Below are 22,481 nucleotides of genomic sequence, written 5' to 3'. Positions count from 1 at the left end.
GTCGTCCACAATGCTGGTTGCTTTGCGGATACAGTGTTTTTTGTAAATTTCTTTGATGGAGGGAAGAGAGACCCTGATGATCTTCTCAGCTGTCCTCACTATCCTCTGCAGGGCTTTGCGGTCCGGAACGGTGCAAGTCCCAAACCAGGCAGTGATGCAGCTGCTCAGGATGCTCTCAATAGTCCCTCTATAGAATGTAGTGAGGATGGGGGTTGGGAGATGTGCTTTCCTCAGCCTTCGAAGAAAGTAGAGATGCTGCTGGGCTTTCTTGGTGATAGAGCTGGTGTTGAGGGACCAGGTGAGGCTCTCTGCCAAGTGAACACCAAGGAATTTGGTGCTTTTGACGATCTCCACAGAGGAGCCGTCGATGTTCAGCGGAGTGTGTTCACCTTGTGCTCTCCTAAAGTCAACAACCATCTCTTTTGTTTTGTCGACATTCAGAGACAGGTTGTTGGCTCTACACCAGTTCGTCAGCCGCTGCACCTCCTCTCTGTATGCTGACTCGTCGTTCTTGCTGATGAGACCCACCACGGTCGTGTCATCGGCGAACTTGATGATGTGATTCGAGCTGTGCATTGCTGCACAGTCGTGAGTCAGCAGAGTGAACAGCAGTGGACTGAGCACACAGCCCTGGGGGCCCCAGTGCTCAGTGTGGTGGTGGTGGAGATGCTGTTCCCGATCCGGACTGACTGAGGTCTCCCAGTCAGGAAGTCCAGGATCCAGTTGCAGAGGGAGGTGTCCAGGCCCAGCAGGTTCAGCTTTCCAATCAGGTGCTGGGGAATGATTGTGTTGAATGCTGAGCTGAAATCTATGAACAGCATTCGAACGTATGAGTCCTTATTGTCTAGGTGGGTGAGGGCCAGATGGAGGGTTGTGGTGATGGCATCGTCCATTGAACGGTTTGAAGGATACACAAACTGCAGTGGGTCTAGTGAGGGGGGCAGCTGGGTCTTAATCTGCCTCATGACGAGCCTCTCGAAGCACTTCATGATGATGGGTGTAAGTGCGACGGGACGGTAGTCGTTGAGGCAGGACACTGAAGACTTCTTTGGCATGGGGATGATGGTGGTGGCCTTGAAGCACGTTGGAACGACGGCGCTGCTCAGAGAGATGTTGAAGATGTCGGTAAGAACATCTGCTAGCTGGTCTGCACATCCTCTGAGCACTCTGCCAGGAATGTTGTCTGGTCCAGCAGCCTTCCGTGGGTTGACTCTACGTAGAGTTTTCCTCACATCTGCCGTGGTAAGACAGAGCACCTGGTCGTTGGGAGGAGGGGTGGACTTCCTCGCCATCACGTCGTTCTGCACTTCAAACCAAGCGTAGAAGTCGTTCAGCGCATCTGGAAGGGAGGCATCTTTGTCACAGGCAACTGATGTTGTCCTGTAGTTGGTGATGGCCTGGATGCCCTGCCACATGCGCCGCGTGTCACCGCTGTCCTGGAAGTGACTGTGGATTCTCTGGGCGTGTGGCGCTTTGCCTCTCTGATTGCCCGTGACAGTTTGGCCCTAGCTGTTCTTAGGGCTGCCTTATCGCCTGCTCTGAAGGCGGAGTCTCGGGACCTCAGCAGCGTGCGCACCTCCGCAGTCATCCACGGCTTCTGGTTGGAGCGTGTGGTGATGGTCTTGGAGAAAGTGACATCATCAATGCACTTGCTGATGTAGCTGGTCACTGATGCTGTGTATTCCTCCAAGTTGGTAGAATCGCCATATGTTGCAGCCTCCCTGAACATGTGCCAGTCAGTACACTCAAAACAGTCCTGAAGAGCAGAGATGGCTCCTGCTGGCCAGGTTTTCACCTGCTTCTGAAGCGGTTTTGTGCGTCTGACGAGCGGTCTGTATGCTGGAATTAACATAACAGAGATGTGGTCTGAGCAGCCGAGGTGGGGGCGGGGCTCCGGCGCCCGGTACGCGCCTGGGATGTTTGTGTAAACAAGATCAAGCGCGTTCGCCCCTCTCGTTGCAAAGTCCACATACTGATGGAATTTAGGGAGCACTGTCTTGAGATTTGCATGGTTGAAATCTCCGGCGACAATAAACAGTCCGTCAGGGTGAGCGTTCTGCAGTTCGCTCATAGCCCCATACAGTTCACAGAGCGCTTCCTTAGCGTTAGCGCTGGTGGGAATGTAAACTCCGGTTATGCAAACAGTGGTGAATTCCCGTGGTAGATAAAAAGGTCTGCATCTAACAGTCACAAGCTCCAACAGCGATGAACAGTAACTAGAGACTAGCATAGAGTTCTTGCACCATTCCGTGTTGATGTAAACACACAAGCCACCACCGCGAGTCTTACCGCAGAGAGCTGTATTTCTGTCGGCACGAAACGAGGCGAGCCCGTCTAGCTGAATGGCGGCATCCGGAACTCTGTCGCTGAGCCACGTCTCCGTGAAAACAAAGATGCAGCAGTCTCTAAACTCACGCTGCGTAGCCTGCTGGAGTCGGATATAGTCCAGTTTATTGTCCAGGGAGCAAACATTTGAGAGCAGGATAGACGGGAGAGCCGGCCGGCTAGGGTTTGTTTTAGCCTAGCATGGACCCCCGCCCTCTTTCCGCGCTTCCGCTTTCTCGCACACCGCTTACGACGTCCTCTCCCCCGGCCACCGGCATCAGGCGACGCCGAGGGCTGGAGGCCTGGTCTCCGCAGCAAGCCGAGTACGCGTAGCGCCTCCTGCAGGTCATCATGCAGCTTGGTTTTTGCATGAGTCTTATATTTCAGTAGTGTCTGGCGATGGTAGACACGAACACCGGTTGCTCCGATGTCCATGTGTTGCAAAACACATGGACATTATATTATTATAATTTAATAATATAAAGGATGATACTGCACCGTAAAATATTCAGGCATTAAAATCACATCCCGCAAGCTTGAAATGTGGTTACTGTCTTTTTTTTACAGTGAATTTCTGGCAACCACATCTGTCAGTTATTTTACTGTAATTTAACATTTTACAGAGCCAGCTTGGTCATGCTAATTGAGCAGAAAAGGGCTGTTTGATTTACTGGCTTAAAATGTAATTATTTTGTATATTACAACAGTTTTAAACTGTAAAATGTACAGGTTGTTCTGTAAAGTTATTTACATTTTTACAGGAGTTTTTACATAATTACTCTGGCAACCACAGCTGCTTTTGTGTGTGTGTGTGTGTGTGTGTGTGTGTGTGTGTGTGTGTGTGTGTGTGTGTGTGTGTGTGTGTGTGTGTAAACAACAGGATGCTTTTTACAGTGTAACCATTGTTTTTGGCAAAATAATATTCTGTTATAGTTGGTAGCTAAAATTGTGGAAACATTTATGTTAGCTACCACTGTTATAAACATAAATATATAAATGTACAAACAGTGCTAAAAGCTTCTGAAAGCCTTCACACTGTTTGAATAAGAACTTGAATGAGAAAAAATTTATAACAACAGTAATAGATGTTGTGTCTTTAAGGGCATATTTTTTTAATGTTCTTTTCTATTCTTCTTACAAAATCTTCCAATGGAAACGTATCGGTTACCTAACGTAACCTCGGTTCTCTCTAGATGAGGAAACGAGTATTGCGTAAGCTAGCTTACGCTACGGGAAAGATTCATCTTTTCTGAGATATTGAAGCCAAAAAATTATCCTTAATTTTTGTATCCATTGTCAACGCAGTGCGGCAGCTGCAGACCTTGAGCGGGCTATCTAGCGAGCTCATAGGTTGCTCTGCGGCAACTGCTGCAGCCTATAGACGAGCTTGGGCGAACTCGCATCCAATGAGAGGCGTCCGCGCGCTCACTGCATCAAAGCCCGCCAAAATGGGCGTGACTAGAGTGCATATAAGCGTAGTTCGTAGGCTGGAACCCTGGTTTTCATTGACTGAAGCGAAAAGTCGCCGTGGCGCGAGCACGGCCGGCTAGGCAATACTCGTTCCCTCATCTAGAGAGAACCGAGGTTACGTTAGGTAACCGATATGTTCTCTTACGAGAGGTTCTCTCATATTGCGTAAGCTAGCTTACGCTACGGGAACCCATTGTCAACGCCGTGCGCGCCAAGCATCCACTGTATGAGCCCCAGGGAATTAAGGGGGGACCCGGGGGAGCCCGTATGAGTGGGGAAAAAATATTTGGCCGGCAAGAATGCGGGTCATTGATTGTGTAATACATAAGCACATAGTGGGAAGGGAACGACAGAGCGGCGGTGCCGATCTGTGTGGAATGTGACCCATCAGTGCAGCTCACCAGGGGAGCTGTAGCGTATTAAACCGCTAGTAGTTTTGCCTGCAGAGCGGGCACTTCCATATTGTAAAATCTGACAAAGGTGGAGGGGAAGTCCATCCCGCTGCCACACATATGTCGTGAATGGAAATCCCGCTGGACCATGCCCACGAGGATGCCATGCCTCTAGTGGAGTGAGCCCTAATGCCCAACGGGCATGGCAGGTCTTTTGACGCGTATGCAGCAGCAATAGCGTCCACTATCCATCTAGATAGTGTCTGTTTCGAGCGGCGAGACCTTTGGTGCGCCCTCCGAACGAAACAAAAAGCTGCTCAGAGCGTCTGAAAGCGGCGGAGCGCGCAGTATACAATCTCAGTGCTCTGACCGGGCAAAGGAGATTGGCGTCGCGTTCGCTATCGAGTGCTGGCAGCGCCGATAGGGAAATGACCTGTGCTCTGAAAGGAGTACCGATCACCTTGGGAACATAGCCGTGTCTAGGCTTTAAAATGACCTTGGAGTCACTTGGTCCAAACTCAAGACACGCAGCGCTGACAGACAGCGCGTGAAGGTCTCCCACACGTTTGACTGATGACAGGGCAGTCAGAAAACTTTAGTTTCAGTTTTGAGTGAAAGGTATTTCAAATCCACGGATTGAAGTGGTTCGAAAGGGGGGGCTTTCATAGTTTCGAGAACTATAGAAAGATCCCAGATAGGAACCGATGGGGGCGCGGGGGGTTCATCCTTCTAGCTCCCCTGAGGAAGCGGATGACCAGCTCGTTTTTACCCCATGACTGGCCGTGCAGGGGTTCAGCGAACGCCGCAACGGCCGCCACATACACTTTGAGCATGGATGGGGATCTGCCCTTATCCAGCAGCTCTTGTAGGAATACGAGCAGCGACGACACCCCACATGTCCGCGGGTCCAGGTCTCTGTCGGTGCACCATTTTGAGAACACAGACCATTTTGACGCATAGAGTCTTCTCGTGGAAGGGGCTCTAGCGTGTATGATGGTGTTTATTACTCCTTCTGGCAGAGCGACGGGTAGTCGTTGATCACCCACGCATGCAGCGCCCAGCGCTCTGGGTGGGGATGCCAGATTGTGCCGCGAGCTTGAGAGAGGAGATCTGCTCTCACTGGGATGGGCCACGGCGCTGTCAGTGACAGCTGCGTAAGCTCCGGGAACCATGTCTGATTCTCCCAACGCGGGGCTATGAGGATCCTTTGCATTACCTGTGGCAATAGCGAGACGGGAGGGAAGGCGTAAAGCGGGCGTCTGGGCCAGTCCAGCGCGTCCTCGCTTTTCGAGAAAAATATTGGGCAGTGAGAGTTCTCTTTGGACGCAAAGAGGTCTATCTCTGCTCTGCCGAATAGGTGCCATAACGTCTGGACTGTTTGAGCGTGCAGGGACCATTCCCCTGGGGGAATATTGTCTCTGGACAGTCTGTCCGGGCCGTCGTTCAGGTGGCCTGGCACGTGCGTCGCCCTCAGCGAGCGCAGGTGGCACTGGGACCAACTCAGTATGCGTTTCATCAAATGGAAGAGGTTCCTGGATCTGACACCGCCCTGACGGTTTAGGTAGGATACCACAGATCTGTTGTCCGAACGGACCAGGACGTGGTGACCCTGAATGACTGGGAGAAAGCGCACGAGCGCGTACTCGACCGCTATCATTTCCAGACAATTTATGTGAAGGAGCTTTTCCTGAACTGACCATAGGCCGAAAACCGGCGAGCCCTCGCAGACCGCGCCCCAACCCGTGTTGGACGCGTCTGTCGAGATGACTTTTCGGCGAGATACAGCTCCCATTGTCACTCCCCGCTGATACCATTCGGCCACTGTCCAGGGCTGCAGAGCTGATATACAGGTCTGAGTCACCTTGATGGGCTGGCGGCCTGTGGCCCAAGCCCGGCGAGACGCGCGGGTGTTTAGCCAATGCTGAAGCGGGCGCATGTGCAGTAAACCCAGCTGAAGTACTGCTGCGGCTGAGGCCATGTAACCTAGCACTCTCTGGAATTTCTTCAGAGGCGTGAGGCTGTTCATCTGAAAAGATGCGGCTAGTCGCTGAACACGGCGCACGCGCTGTGTAGATAAGCGAGCCGTCATTGCCACGGAGTCTAGTTCTATTCCAAGGAAGGAAATTGTCTGACTGGGCTGTAGTGAGCTCTTGGTCCAATTGACTGCAAGACCCAAACTGTTCAGATGGCTGAGGAGAACTGCTCTGTGAGACAGAAGCTCCATATGTGACTGTGCCATAATCAGCCAGTCGTCCAAATAGTTCAAAATTCGCAAACCCTGACTCCACAGGGGTGCGAGCGCCGCATCCATGCACTTCGTGAAAGTACAGGGTGCTAAGGACAGGCCGAACGGGAGGACGGTGTATTGATAAACCTGGCCGTCGAAGGCGAATCTCAAGAATGGCCTGTGACGGGATTTATCTGAATCTGAAAGTATGCATCTTTCAGATCGAGAGAAATAAACCAGTCCCTCTGGCGCACATGCGCGAGGAGTTTCCTGATTGTAAGCATTTTGAACGGTCTTTTTGCAAGCACCTTGTTCAAAACCCTGAGATCTAATATGGGTCTGAGGCCGCCGTCTTTCTTGGGAACAAGAAAATAACGGCTGTAAAGCCCCGACTCGCTCAGATAGGGTGGCACTTTCTCTATGGCCCTTTTGCACAGAAGGCTTGCTATTTCTGAACGAAGCATGCACGCTGCTTCCGTGTTCACAGTGGTTTCGAGCCGCGCTCTGAAGCGAGGAGGGCGGCGATCGAACTGTAGCAAATAGCCCTGTTGTATTGTGCTTAACACCCACTTGGATATCCCTGGAATAGCTTCCCACGCTTTGAAGCGTAACGCTAGAGGGTGAATGGCCAATTCGCTCTGATTGCCGCACACAGAGCGCTGAACAAAATGTGTGAGCGCGTTTAGTGTGTTCATGCATGATTGCTCGCAGACAGCATGAACAGGCTGTTTTGTGAGTGACTTCCGATTGGAATGAATGGGGAAAGAGTCACATCTGTTACGTGATGTGCAAGCATAGTCATGGGCACGGGACTTACACACAGAGGAATGTTTGCTGGCCGTGTAACAGAGCGGGCAGAGAATGGGCGCGCGACGTATTCGTGGGCGCATTTATTGACTCTAGCGCTCGAGCGGTTCGTGAACCGCTTTATGTGAGCGTGCTCTGGTGGGGACACGAGACATGCAGTGCTTGTGTGCAGAAGTGAACACTGGATTGTGGGCACATTTTCTACACATAGGGCTGGTCGTGTGACAGAGCGGCCAGAGAATGTGCGCGCGCACGCATTTGTGGGCGCCTTCATTGACTCTGACGCTCGAGCGGTTCGTAACCGCTTTATGAGAGCGTGCTCTGATAGGGGCACGGGATGTGTTATGCTTGTGTGTAGGGGCGAACACTGGGTTGTGGGCACATTTTCTACACATAAGACATGTTTGCTCTTTACAAGATTTATTTGGGTCGCCGTGAAAACGGCGTTTGAGTGCAGGCAAGCGGGCAGTGTCACCGGCTTGTTGGCTGCTAAATTCACCACTGTATTAGCCTGAGAGAAGGGGACTGACAGGGGGCAAACTTTGACGGTGGTCCGGCCGCGGCGGAGTTAGGAGTTAACATAGGAAGTTAGGAAGACTTCGGTTGCTCTGGTTTCAGCGTTACCTTAAATCGAGGCCCGTGGGGGCGGCGGTCTGCGGCGGCTGTCTGAGCGCGATCGAGGGCGGCCGCCCTGTCGACGCTGAGAAGTCTGAGATTGTTGAGCTGGGCGCTGTGAAGAGGCTCGTGCAGGAGGCTGATCACGTGAGCGGCCTGCAGAGGAGCTAGCGCGACGAGGCAGAAAGAGATTCATGGCTTGTGTGGCTTTTTGGACCTCTGAAAACCGGTCAATGATACCACTCACCGCGGAGCCGAAGAGACCGGATGGAGAGAGCGGTGTGTTGAGGAACGTAGAGCGCTCTGCTTCTCCCATGTCGGCTAGCGTTAACCACAGATGTCTCTCGGTCACAGTCAGCGCGGCCATGCACTTCCCTATAGCTTGGGCTGCAGCTTTGGTAGCGCGGAGGGCGAGGTCCGTAGCACTCCGTATGTCTGCAACCGCCTCTGGATGCCTGCTTTCCTCATCCCAATCCCGCAGAAGGTCCGCTTGGAGGATCTGTAGGACGGCCATAGAGTGCAGAGCAGATGCAGCTTGGCCGGCGGCGGAATAGGCGCGGCCAACACAGGCGGAAGTTGTTCTGCAGGCCTTAGACGGGAGCACTGGTTTAGACCGCCATCTCGCGGAGGGCGGGCAAAGGTGTGCTGCTACCGCATCCTCGACCGGAGGGATGGAAGCGTAGCCCTTCTCAGTGGCGCCGCCCACCGAAGCAAGAGAGGTGGAGACGTGGGATCGGACCCTGGCCGAGAAAGGCGCTGCTCCATGATTTGGAAAGCTCGGCGTGGAGTTCCGCAGGAAGGGAGCGGCCCGGTAGCGGGTGCTGAGCGGCGGCGGCTCTGTAGAAAGCAGCCGTCAAGTCTGTTGGGTGCCTGCTCAAGGGGCGGTGACCACTCGAGCCCGAGGCGGTCGACGGCCTGTGTGAGGAGGCGTGTTAGTTCCCCTCGACCCGGCGCGGGTCCTGCTGGATTCCTGGGCCGAGGAGGAGGCGCGTGAGCCTGACCACTCCTCGCTGTCCGAGCCATGATGGAACAGCCCTTATCCTCCGCTTCTCGTCCGAGATGGCAGCAGAGCAGCCGCCGGGCGGCAACTGCACGCCCCGGTGGGCAGGGAGGGTGAAGGCGATGCTCGAGGGATGGGCTTCGGCGAGGCAATCGCTTCTACCATTGTTTCCGCAGCCTTTGAGAGCGGCACTTTTTCTGCGCTGCTGAACGGAAGGCGGCGCTGACGGTTTCGGTCCTGAGCGCCGAAGTCGAGCCCGCAGGGTCGACATCGGCAGCTCCTCGCAGAGATCGCGATCCGCCTTTGGCGAGGGCGAGCTCTGCATGCCCCAATCCCAGGCAGAGAGCGCAGATGATGTGGCGGTCTCCGGTGCTGAGAGGAGCGACATGAGGCGCAAGTGGAGCGAAGTCATCTTAAAAAGACGCCAGTACTTTTTGTGAAGTTCTTAAGAACTAGCTTGCTTTTAAAAGGATACGTCGCCGGATGGCGTAGTTCGCAGGACGGCTGAAGGTGGCGAAGACGGCCGGCTTCTTCGAAGCTGTCCACGCTTGCTTGATGCCCCTCGAACGGCGCACGCCGCTTCCAGTTCAGTGATGCGAAGAGCTTTGATGCAGTGAGCTTTGATGCAGTGAGCGCGGACGCTCTCATTGGATGCGAGTTCGCCCAAGCTCGTCTATAGGCTGCAGCAGTTGCCGCAGAGCAACCTATGAGCTCGCTAGATAGCCCGCTCAAGGTCTGCAGCCGCCGCGACTGCGCTGACAATGGATACAAAAATTAAGGATAATTTTTTGGCTTCAATATCTCAGAAAAGATTAATCTTTCCCGTAGCGTAAGCTAGCTTACGCAATACGAGAGAACCTCTCGTAAGAGAACCATGGTTTCTAGCTAAATGTAATTGTTATTATGCTCTTGTTCTTACACTGCCACCACTGTCATAAACGTAAAATACATTTAAAAATTGTTAAATTGCAAAAATCTTCTAAAAGCCTTTACACTGTATAAAAACCATATAGTACTAATATGGCGTTTTGAAGGAAACCATGGTTAACATGGTACTTTTTGAAATGCTCTATTCTGTTTTGTGTTGTTCTGTCCTATTCTATTCTATTCTATTCTATTCTATTCTATTCTATTCTATTCTTCTTACAAAACAATTCGAATGTAAAGTATGGTTTCTAGCTTAATATCATTGTTACTATGTCTTGTTGTTAAACAGGGGTATCTTGGTATCCACTGCTGTCATAAATGTAAAAAAAAATAAAAAAATTCTACATTTCAGAAAGCTTCTGAAAGCCTTTACACTGTATGAAACCCCTATATTACACTAATTAATAACAATACCAGAAGCTATGGTGTTTTGAAGGAAACCATGGCTAACATGGTACTTTTTGAAATGCTCTATTCTGTTCTATTATTCTCACAATAAAGTTCAAATAGTGGTATATATCTTGGTGTACACCGCTGTCACAAACATAAAAATAAAATAAATTAAAAATAAAAATAAAATGTAGAAAGCTTCTGAAAACTTGTACACTGTCTGACAACCCTCTATTACCCTAATTAACAATAACAGAAGTTGCTATAGTGTTTTAACGCCGTTAACATTATAGCTCTATTGTATTCTATTCTATTCTATTTTGACTATTTTTCTCGCTTCCAAGAGTAAAGCAAACTGAATACATGAGATTATGGGCTGGGATACACTTTTCTTATTTAAGGTGGTGATAAATCAATTTGAGGTACGATACCAATCCATTAAAGGGTGTGTCCGTCCGTGTTCTAAAATAATTTGTCCAATGGGACGAGACCACGTTTGTCGCATCTGCAAACACGGATATGATCGGCATCAGTCACCGCTCAGAAATGAAGGCGATTTAAAGTGTTCAAACAAGAGCTCCGAGAAGACTTCTGAAGATCTGACAGCTCTTGTGCGCAGTCACTGTCACAAGCGGCAAAAACTACTCTCTAAAATAATATATAATGCACTTTGTTCAGCAGTGGAGGGACGCTTGATTGACAGAGACACGGAACTAAAGTTTCGCATTCCTTCATTACACTCGGACGTATATATAACCCGGACAACAGAACATTTCTTTGCCAAGAATGACTTATATGCTGCTTTCAGGATGATCTGAGTATACATACATACTTTCTTTTGTATAACGCGTTGTCTGTAACAGTGGATAGACATACGGCTGTGTGATTAATGTGATGATGGAGTCGGGACGGTGGAAAGGTTTGAGCAGTGTCCTGTCTTCCCTGTCTCTGCTCTGTGTGGTTCTGGATCTACAGCTGGACGGTGAGATCTCTTGTTTCACAGATCAGACCGAGTTTATTTTTAAACCAGTCCGAGAATTCCAGTGTAAAGTGTCATGTTGCCTTTTGAATTGTGTGGCAACCTAACACTAACAACAAAGTACCCTGTTCTTGCGTGTGTTATAGACATGGTGTTGTTTAAAGTTCCTTTCAGTTCCATGTAAACATCAGGGAACCTGAATATGGTGATCATTTAATACCGTGTTGTATTATACAGAAGTGAAACCAAGCAAAGTACATTTTAAATGATATATTAGTATTTATATTTGTATCTGTTGTGGTTTATTTGATAATTTTGGGATAAAAACATTTATTATTTCATTTTTATTATTTTATGAGTTTTGTATTATTTTATAAATATAAAATTATAATATTTATACTCTGGCAGCCAAAAGTTTGGAATAATAAACAGATTTAGCGGTTTTGGAAGGCAAAGTGGCATTCAGCTGATCACAAATATATTCCGGACATTTCTGATGTAAAACAGCACCATCACTATTTGAAAAAATACATTTTGGATCAAATCTAGACAGGCCCCAATTCCAGCAACCATCACTCCAACACCACATCCTTGAGTGATCATGCTAAATTGCTCATTTGGATACTAGAAAATCACTTGCCATCATATCAAACACAGTTGAAAACTATTTGGTTCATTAAATGAAGCTTAACATTGTCTTTGTGTTTGTTTTTGAGTTGCCACAGTATGCAATAGACTGGCATGTCTTAAGGTCAAAAATGGCAAAAAAGAAACTGGTTTCTCTAGAAACACGTCAGTCAATCATTGTTTTGAGGAATGAAGAATATACAATTCGACAACATTAAAACCACCTGCCTAATATTGTGTAGGTTTCCCTTGTGCTGCCAAAACAGCGCCAACCCGCATCTCAGAATAGCATTGAGATGATATTCTTCTCATCACAATTGTACAGAGTGGTTATCTGAGTTACTGTAGACTTTGTCAGTTCAAACCAGTCTGGCCATTCTCTGTTGATCTCTCTTTAACAAGGCATTTCCATCCGCAGAACTGGCGCTCACTGGATATTTTTTGTTTTTGGCAGCATTTGGAGTAAATTCTAGAGACTGTTGTACATATAAATCCCTGGAGATTAGCAGTTACAGAAATACTCAAACAAGCTTATCTGGCACCAAAAATTCATGCGATTATCTAATCAGCTAATCGTGTGGCAGCAGTGCATGAAATCAAGCAGATACGGGTCAGGAGCTTCAATTAATGTTCACATCAACCATCAGAATGGGTAATTTTCTTTTTTATCTCAGTGATTTGGACCGTGGCATGATTGTTGGTGTCAGATGGGCTGGATCGAGTATTTCTGTAACTGCTGATCTGCTGGGATTTTCACACACAACAGACTCTAGAATTTACTTTGAATGGTGCCAAAAACATCCAGTGAGGGGCAGTTCTGTGGATGTAAACGCCTGTGTGTGTGTGTGACAGAGAATGGCCAGACTGGTTCAAACTGACAAAGTCTACGGTTATATATACACTCACCTAAAGGATTATTAGGAACACCATACTAATACTGTGTTTGACCCGCTTTCGCCTTCAGAACTGCCTTAATTATACGTGGCATTGATTCAACAAGGTGCTGAAAGCATTCTTTAGAAATGTTGGCCCATATTGATAGGATAGCATCTTGCAGTTGATGGAGATTTGTGGGATGCACATCCAGGGCACGAAGCTCCCGTTCCACCACATCCCAAAGATGCTCTATTGGGTTGAGATCTGGTGACTGTGGGGGCCATTTTAGTACAGTGAACTCATTGTCATGTTCAAGAAACCAATTTGAAATGATTCGAGCTTTGTGACATGGTGCATTATCCTGCTGGAAGTAGCCATCAGAGGATGGGTACATGGTGGCCATAAAGGGATGGACATGGTCAGAAACAATGCTCAGGTAGGCCGTGGCATTTAAACGATGCCCAATTGGCACTAAGGGGCCTAAATTGTGCCAAGAAAACATCCCCCACACCATTACACCACCACCACCAGCCTGCACAGTGGTAACAAGGCATGATGGATCCATGTTCTCATTCTGTTTGCGCCAAATTCTGACTCTACCATCTGAATGTCTCAACAGAAATCGAGACTCATCAGACCAGGCAACATTTTTCCAGTCTTCAACTGTCCAATTTTGGTGAGCTCTTGCAAATTGTAGCCTCTTTTTCCTATTTGTAGTGGAGATGAGTGGTACCCGGTGGGGTCGTCTGCTGTTGTAGCCCATCCGCCTCAAGGTTGTGCGTGTTGTGCCTTCACAAATGCTTTGCTGCATACCTCGGTTGTAACGAGTGGTTATTTCAGGCAAAGTTGCTCTTCTATCAGCTTGAATCAGTCGGCCCATTCTCCTCTGACCTCTAGCATCAACAAGGCATTTTCGCCCACAGGACTGCCGCGATACTGGATGTTTTTCCTTTTCACACCATTCTTTGTAAACCCTAGAAATGGTTGTGCGTGAAAATCCCAGTAACTGAGCAGATTGTGAAATACTCAGACCGGCCCGTCTGGCACCAACAAACATGCCACGCTCAAAATTGCTGAAATCAACTTTCTTTCCCATTCTGACATTCAGTTTGGAGTTCAGGAGATTGTCTTGACCAGGACCACATCCCTAAATGCATTGAAGCAACTGCCATGTGATTGGTTGATTAGATAATTGCATTTATGAGAAATTGAACAGGTGTTCCTAATAATCCTTTAGGTGAGTGTATATATAAAATTATAAGATACATATTGTAAATAATTTAATATAATATTTATTTAATAATTTTGTGCTTTATAATATAATTTATATTATGAATATAATTTTATTATTAGCATTTATTTTATAAACAAAGTTATAAAATATAAAATACACATCATATATTAAATATTTATTTTAAAAAAATTATTATATAATTTATTTTATAATTTTGTTATGAATACATATTAATGTATATCATATTTATTTAATAATTTTGTGTTTTATTATAAATTATATAATTTTATTATAAAATATTTATTATGATAAATGTTTTATTTTATTTTATAATATTAGTAATTATTTTATAAAAAAAACATAAAAATATATGATACACTTAATGTGTTTATTTTTAGAAAATTAAGATACATATTTACTTCATAATTTTAGGTTTTGTTTTCCTGAACAGCCTTGCCACAGGGCAGGGTGACTTTTGCATGGTTTCACTTTTGTGCTTTCATTGTGAAATTGATCATTAAATGCAATGGAATGCAGTTTTAAATTGCTTTCATGGTGTGTTGTTCCTGTGAGGTTACAAAAAGCTTCCTTGTTTTTTGGGGGTGGTCTTCGAGTTTAAACTGACAAGGTATGTATTAAACTGAATCCTATCAGTTAGATGGAGGGTTTTCAAAGAACCTTGATGTTTCAGTTGTCCCAAAAATCCTGTCATATCTGAGTCCAGGGAATTTGTGTAAGTGACTCATGCCTCCATTTCAGGTGTGTTAGGAGCCGCTCCTGTAGAGATAGAGCATCATTTAGAAATGGGCCGTAAGCTGCTGGCAGCCGGACAGTTGGCTGAGGCCCTTTCCCACTATCACTCAGCTGTGGGTAAGACAACATTTTCATTTCCAAGATGATAACTGCACAATACTCTTTAAAATGACATGCAACGTAATGATGTTATTAGACAACGATGTTCCATACAGTATTACTGTTGGAAATAGTTCACCCAAAAATGAAAATTCTCTCATCATTTACTCACCCTCATGCCATACCAGTTGTGTATGACATTCTTTCTTTTGGTGAACACAAATCAAGATTTTTAGAAGAATATTTCAGCTCTGTTGGTCCTCAAAATACAAGTGAATGGTGACCAGAACATTGAAGGTAAAAAAAAGCACAAAGGCAGCTGGCAGCATAAGTAATCCATAAGACAACAGTGGTTGAGTCCATATCTTCTGAAACAATATGATAGATGTGGGTGAAAAACACATCAGATAAGTTTTTGGCAATTAAAATTCTTTTTTTGCATATCGCCACCTTCTGGCAGGGAGGAGAAATTATAGTTAAAAAAAAGAAAGGACTTAAATATTGATCTGTCATATCGCTTCTGAAGATATTAATTTAACCTCTGGAGTCGTATTGATTAATTTTATGTTGCCTTTATGTGCTTTTTGGCGCTTCAAAATTCTGTTCCCCATTCACTTGCATTGTGAGGACCTACAGAGCTGAAATGTTCTTCTAAAATCTTAATTTGTGTTCTGCAGAAGAAAGAAAGTCACACACATCTGGGATGGCATGAGGGTGAGTAAATGATGAGAAAATGTTCATTTTTGAGTGAACTATTCCTTTAAAACTGCACACTGTTTCACATAGTGTTTTGAAAAGTAAGTAAGCAGCATACAGTGTAAGTAGTATTCAGTAAGCAGTAAAATAGTGTTCGATTACAAACATAGACAAACACACTCATCAGTACCAAAATGCATTTAGGTGCAGTTACGCAAATAGTTCAAAATAAAGCAAGATTCTCTTCATTAATAAATGCACAATTCTTAAATAGAGGGCGATTCTAAGAATTACCTGACTTACTACAAACGTGCTGCCGTATTTCTGGCCATGGGCAAGTCCAAATCAGCACTGCCAGACCTGACCCAAGCCATAAACCTCAAGCCGGACTTCCTCGCTGTGAGTTTCACATTTTGTTGTTGTGATATAAAACTAGGTTACAAGTGACCATAGAATTGAGACCTATTTGTGTTGCGTGTATGTGTTTTCAGGCCAGATTGCAGAGGGGTAATATTCTGCTGAAACAAGGAAGCACCCAAGAGGCCAGAGAAGACTTCCAAGCAGTAGTGAGTTATACAATCCCATTGTTTTAATTTTGTAGTGAGATCTGTTCTCTCCTCTCTTTATAAGTTAATAAGCCATAAATGCACTGTTAAATTATACGCTTATGCACAATCATATGGTTAGTTGCATCTTGTTATTTGCATTGATCATTGTTTTGGCCCTGATGTCTGCGAGCGACCCTGTTAGAACATATCTGTGACCCCTTTTTTTGGGTCACGACCCACTGGTTTAGAACCTCTATTCTATTCCCTTTGAAGTCCTGTTTCTTTTTTCTATTCATTGTAACTTCCTGCTCTGCCCCCTTATGTGATTTTCTGTATTTCAGCTGAAGCGTTCCCCTGATAACAAGGAAGCGCATGATCAGCTCCTCAAGGCCAATGAGCTAGAGTTACTCCAGAAAAAGGCACATGAGGCGCATCACATTGGCGACTACGTCACTTCTGTCCAGGAGCTGGAGCGGGTCATAGAGGTGAGTTAGTCTGGAGATCCTAAATACAATTGCAGCAAAGGGTGTTGTGTAAATAACATAACACCATAATGGTATTAGTATAACTGCTGTTGGTGTTTTTCATTTGTTATTTCATTTTTTGTAGATAAAGGGATAGTTTACCCAAAAATGGGATTTTGACTGCATTTTCTCACCCTTATTCTGTTTAAATCTAAAAAATAAAAAGCAGTTGTTGTGGTTCAAGCATAATATGCTCTCTCTCCATTCCCCAGCTCTCACCATGGGACCCCGAGTCTCGCGAGCTAAGGGCCGAGTGCTACATCTGGCTCGGTGAGCTACAGAAGGCCATTCTGGACTTGACTCCGGCAACACGTCTACGCGCTGACAACCGAGCGGCCTTCCTCAAACTCAGTCAACTCCACTACAGTCTGGGCGAGCATCACGAGTCACTTAAGTACATACCTACTCACTCGATCTCTGTGCCATAGGCGTTGTTCACTGCACACAAACCCGGTTTGGTTTTCAGATCCAATCTTTAGCACTGACTCTGCACACTTCCACTTTGCAATTGAAGAAATTTGATCCGTCTGTCCAGACGGTGAATACAAAGGCCATTGTATCTACATTGGTTGCTATAGTAGTGATGTTAGTGTCAGCACAACACCAAGAGACCTTTTCATACAACAACTGAGAGTAGCTATCTGTGTGGAAAGTTTGCCACTTCTCCTGAATTTTTGTTCTGTTACTAAGTGGATTTGAGTCAGATACACTTGAGATCAGACACTTCTGAACAAAGACATATTGTAATGGCAATCTCAAAATGCTAAAAAGGATGTTGTCTCTTTCTGTTTGTGTCCTCAGTCAGGTCCGTGAGTGTCTAAAGCTAGATCAGGATGATAAGGAGTGTTTCGCCCACTACAAACAGGTCAAAAAGCTCAGCAAGCAGCTGGACTCTGCAGAGGAGCTGATCTCAGAACAGAGGTGCAGGAAAAATATCTTCCCTGCCCTTACTAGAAATGAATTTTAAATCAGATTCACAATCAACATTTTGCACTCCATTAAAGGTGTCAGAGCCTAGGAACCAAATACAATTTGTATCCATTGTAAGACTAAAGTTGCGTTCACACTGCCAGCGACACGCAGCGACAAAACGACCTCATGTCATAAAGTTTCAGTGAGAGTGGGCGACTTCTGGCAACAGGAGCGACGGCGACCGGAAGTGGGCGTGTCCAGCGATGCGAAAAAGTTGAGAAATTTTTAAATTTATGCAAATGAAGAGCAACTTTCGGGAGCGACAGCCAATACGAGAGAAGATGGTAGAGCTCACGTGATCCTAATAGTTTAATAATAATATTAATTGTAAAGAAACAGTGCTGTTTAGACTCTCCATACACACCTAACCGCCAGCCACTGGCGACATGCTTCAACAAAGTCGCTGGCAGTGTGAACGCAGCTTAAAATATAAAGAAATTACATTATAAATTACACATTGCTTATCTTCAAAGAAGTTTTGTCATTCCAGGCTTTACTTGTTTACTTTGTTAAACAAGATGAAATTCTGACCATTTTCTGTATCTATGAAGTGAATTAGGGACTAAAGTATTTACTATTTTTTAATATAAATGAAAGTAAACTCTCTCTTAATAAAATGCACAAATGTTATTTTTACGTTTACAATTTTCTTCTCATGGCAAGTCTCAGGTTTCAAATGTAAAATTGTATTTTCAGGAAGCAAATATCAATTTTCAGGTTTTATTGCTGATGCAATTTAATCACTTAAATGGAAAATGACCCTGTGGATTTGTAAATTGCCCACAGCAAATATTAAACTAAATATTAAGTTTAACATTGTGACAGAAATAAATTCTGAAAATTGCTGTGTTATTTGAAAATGAAAAAATTAAATAAACTGGTAGTTCAAAAAAGGGTTTCTATTTTTCTGATAAATTTTTATATATATATATATATATATATATATATATATATATATAAATAAAAATATACTTTTCCAAATGTAAAGTTTTTAGTTTGGCTGCATTTAATGCTCAGATAACTGCTTTTTAAGTATTGCTGTAAATTCCTGATAATGAATGTTGTCTCATACATCTTTTGAATGGCAGGTATCAGGAAGCCATCGACAAGTACGAGTCAGTGATCAGAACAGAGCCAAATGTTAAGTTCTACACTAAGGCAAAGGAGAGGATCTGTTTTTGCCTAGTCAAAGTATGCATTTAAATAACTTTACCTACTTGATTTTACGTAGTTATTGTGTTTTATACTTCTATAGCTTTTTACTGAATTATATCAAAAACATTCTCTTGAAATTTCTTTAGAAGTTGCAGAAACACTGGTGCCTTCCACCGTGAAAATTATTTGTTTATATTTTCAATGTTTGTCTGCTTTATTGACACAGTTGAATAGTTCTGTTTGGTAAAAATGGACTTAATCCTGTGATTTGGAAGTGTCTAATTCATCACCATGCTAGATTCTATGCTAGTCTTAGTAATGGCCACCTGTGTGATTTTAGGGAGAGTGTCTGCTAAAATCATAAATGTGATGTCTTTGCCCAGATGTGAGGTCAGTAATGAAAAGGACCTTTTGATTTTGTTTGATTCGAGTTCTCATTACTTGTGTTTTTGTCTCCCTCACTGTCGTAACTCATCCAGATGAAGAGTGCAGAGAAGGCAGTAGACATATGTTCGGAAGCTCACCAGAGAGAACCTCGGAATATACATATCCTGCGGGACAGAGCGGAGGCCTACATCCTACTGCAGGAATATGAGAAGGGTACTAGAACATGCATTCACTAACATGGGATCAAGAGGTAGAACGATAACAACTTTTGTGGTATTTGTGGATACTGATAACAAGGTGATGGAAAAGGCAGAAAATCTATTAATTGGCTAATCCAATAATACTAAAAAATTAGTGCATAACGTGGTATTTTTAACTATAGATAAGCTTGAAACACATTAGGGACTATTATTTTTCTCCTTTACAATGCTCTACAGTTTAGTAGGCTTTTTACCAAATTAAACTTTTAATAGCTTTCATATTCACGTGACGAAGAGTTGTTATGTGTGTATACAGTGTGTGTATATATGTGTATATGTTGAATGCCACTTTGGTGAATTAAAGTAACCATTTCCTTCCGTAACAGCAAAATCTGTACATTATTCCAAACTTTTGGCCGCCAGTGTATATATATCACTAGATATGGTTTAATGAGGAAATAAGGTGCATTTTAATTTGCAAGATCTGTAGTTGGAAACAATGTATTTGTATACACATAGTTGCATTTTAATTTTTGCATGTTCTCGCTTCAGTTTAGAACACTTGATTATCAAATGCATTGAAGTGAGAATAAAAAGATGGATTAATTATGTCACTGATGAAAGATTAAGATGCAGCAAATCCCCATGAGGTGCCAGTGATTGAGGAACACAGAGGAATAATAATAATAGTTTTGCTGTTTACTGATATTTCCAAAAATAATGATAATTGTATTTATATTGCCCTTTTAGTGATTAAGCACAAAGTGCTTCACAAAACATAAAATCAAATACACACAGTAAAACACAACATATTCACATTGTAATAAAAGCAAGTTTAAACAAATGAGTTTTTAAATGAGACTTAAAAACAGATTCAGCAGATCTAATATCCCAGGGCAGGCTGTTCCATAATCGTGGGCCTTCACCACAAAAGCTCTATCACCTTTAGTTTTGCATCTGGATCTTGGAACAGCCAACAGTTCATGACAAGAAGATCTGAGAGGTCTATCTCTTTCATAGGGTCTTAAAAGTTCTGCTAAATATTCTGGTGTCAACCCATGTAATTAAAAATATCTTATAATCAACCCTAAAATGAATGGGTAGCAAACCGATCTAGCGGCCTACCACCAAGATCCACTCAGTCCTCCACCTTTATTTGATTTCATTTATATGTAATGTTATGTTTCTCTCTCTATTGATCCTCTTAGCTGTGGAGGACTATCAAGAGGCTCAGGAGTTCGATCAGAATAACCAGGAGATTCGTGAAGGTCTTGATCGGGCACAGAAGCTCCTCAAGCTCTCTCGAAAGAGGGACTATTACAAGATCCTGGGGGTGAGCAGGTAAGGACATGATCACCTAGAGTACTGATCCTTCGCTATGTCCCGTTACTTATAAAAACGAGTTATAAATGTTCATTTTAAACCTGAAAACGAAATTTGGTGGACGGAGAAATTGCAGTTTGTCCTGTTTACACAAATCCTTTCATTTGTCTTCAGGAGTGCCAACAAACAGGAAATTATAAAAGCATATAGGAAGCTGGCTCAACAATGGCATCCTGACAATTTCCAGTCTGAGACGGAAAAGAAAGAAGCAGAGAAAAGGTTTATAGATATTGCCTCGGCAAAGGAAGTGCTCACAGATCCAGGTGAGAGAACGTTAGGTGCCCAACTGAAGAAAAGACAAATGCATTTTATAATTCTGTTTTTCAGTAGATATTATAATTCTATATAGTCAGCTAATTTTTTTTCAGCTTGTGTTTATATTCACTGTCATTAAAATAGTTTAGATATTGTTTAACTTCAATTTTGTGCATCCTTTGTTTTTTGTTTTGTTTATAGAAATGCGACAAAAGTTTGATTCTGGTGAGGATCCTTTGGACCCAGAAAATCAGCAGGGTGGAGGAGGGGGAGGCAGAGAATGGCCCTTCAACCCCTTTGAGGGTGGAAACTTTCATTTTAAGTTCCACTACAACTGATAACGAAGTGGCTGATGCAGTATAAATGGACAGCGATATGGACTAATTATTATGAAGCCTGGCAAGACGATATCTAAACTGAACTTTGGTGAAACCTTATCAAAGGGACACTTTAATACATTTTACTTGATATGGAAAACTCAATTTGAGTCGGAGACCAAAATGGAGTCATAAACCCAGCTGAAAAATTTCATTTGAAAATGTTCAAACTTTCTTTGATTTACATGCCATCACTCTCATTACTTCATCTCTCTCTCCTCCCTTTTCTGTTGCTTATATTTTTTTATTGAATGACAGTCCAAAATTTAGGGTTGTAGATTCTTTTGAGCTGTGCCATGCGCTCCTGACACCGATGTCAAATTTGCATTCTTAAACTCTTATGTGCCTGGCATGAAAGAGTTGAACAGTATTGCAGGTTTTTCCATGTTTCTGTCCAATGTCTGTTTTAGATTACGGTAAAAACCGAGAGAAATAAAACTATTTTTAAATCCTTTCCAAATTTCTTTTTTAGACCGCATCATTTCTACTATGAAATTACTTTGTCTGGAAATGAACCGGCTCTTGTGCTGCTTTATAGCCTGACACCTTTGATCTGACAGCAGACTTCAGGGTGAAACTGTTCAACTGTCCTGAATGATAATTCAGATGATGGGCTATTAACCAGCATTCTTCTAGTTATTTCTGTGATACATTTCTGCAGGTTGCTGTCCTGATACACAACAGTTTCAAACTGTTGCGTAAACAGAGTTGCCTCAGCACTTTCTACTTCCTCTTAAGTCCTTTGACCTCACTGCTGTTAAGGACATTGGTCTTCTTAATGGTTTCATGTCTGTTTTCATTTGTTTTAAGATAAACAAAATCTTGAAATCTCTCCAGGATAGACTGAATTAAAAAACAAGTATATTAAAGACTCCTGTCAAGTGTTTTTTCAGATGATGTCCTACATTCATCCAACAATCCAGATTCACGAGTGATGCTTTTTGAAAGCAAGTGACCCTAATGCAGTTGTTCAGAATTCAAACTAATAAACTAACTAATTCAAACTATTAAGTTAATGGTATTAACTAACTAACTTTGGTTCATAAATTATCCCACAATTGCAATGGACTGGAAAACCCCCAATTGTGCAGCTTGTTGAGGAGAGGTGTTCTGTTACTTTTCTAGGTGAAAAATCCTGTTGATTTTGGACCTGAGACACATATAGGGACCACAATATAATAGAGACCACACAGCTCTCACTGTGTTCACACGTGACATACCCTGGCGCGCTCCCGCCCCGCTGCTTCTGTTACCACAGCAACC

General features: G+C 44.1%; 1 protein-coding gene across 1 annotated transcript; it reads left to right on the top strand.

Annotated features, from left to right (window-relative positions):
• The first annotated feature begins 10,667 nt into the window (after positions 1–10,667).
• On the top strand, positions 10,668–22,091 carry LOC127643893 (dnaJ homolog subfamily C member 3-like). Its single transcript, XM_052126831.1, has 12 exons — positions 10,668–11,135; positions 14,629–14,739; positions 15,692–15,816; positions 15,909–15,983; positions 16,307–16,450; positions 16,702–16,883; positions 17,291–17,410; positions 18,550–18,652; positions 19,096–19,216; positions 20,412–20,544; positions 20,701–20,849; positions 21,043–22,091. The coding sequence occupies exons 1-12, from the start codon at positions 11,048–11,050 to the stop codon at positions 21,177–21,179; spliced, it is 1,488 nt and encodes a 495-aa protein (XP_051982791.1). The 5' UTR covers positions 10,668–11,047; the 3' UTR covers positions 21,180–22,091.
• The last annotated feature ends 390 nt before the right edge of the window (positions 22,092–22,481 follow it).

The sequence above is a fragment of the Xyrauchen texanus genome, chromosome 1 (genome assembly GCF_025860055.1).
Source record: "Xyrauchen texanus isolate HMW12.3.18 chromosome 1, RBS_HiC_50CHRs, whole genome shotgun sequence".
Classification (NCBI taxonomy): domain Eukaryota; kingdom Metazoa; phylum Chordata; class Actinopteri; order Cypriniformes; family Catostomidae; genus Xyrauchen; species Xyrauchen texanus.
This window is presented reverse-complemented; position numbering and strand designations above follow the sequence as displayed.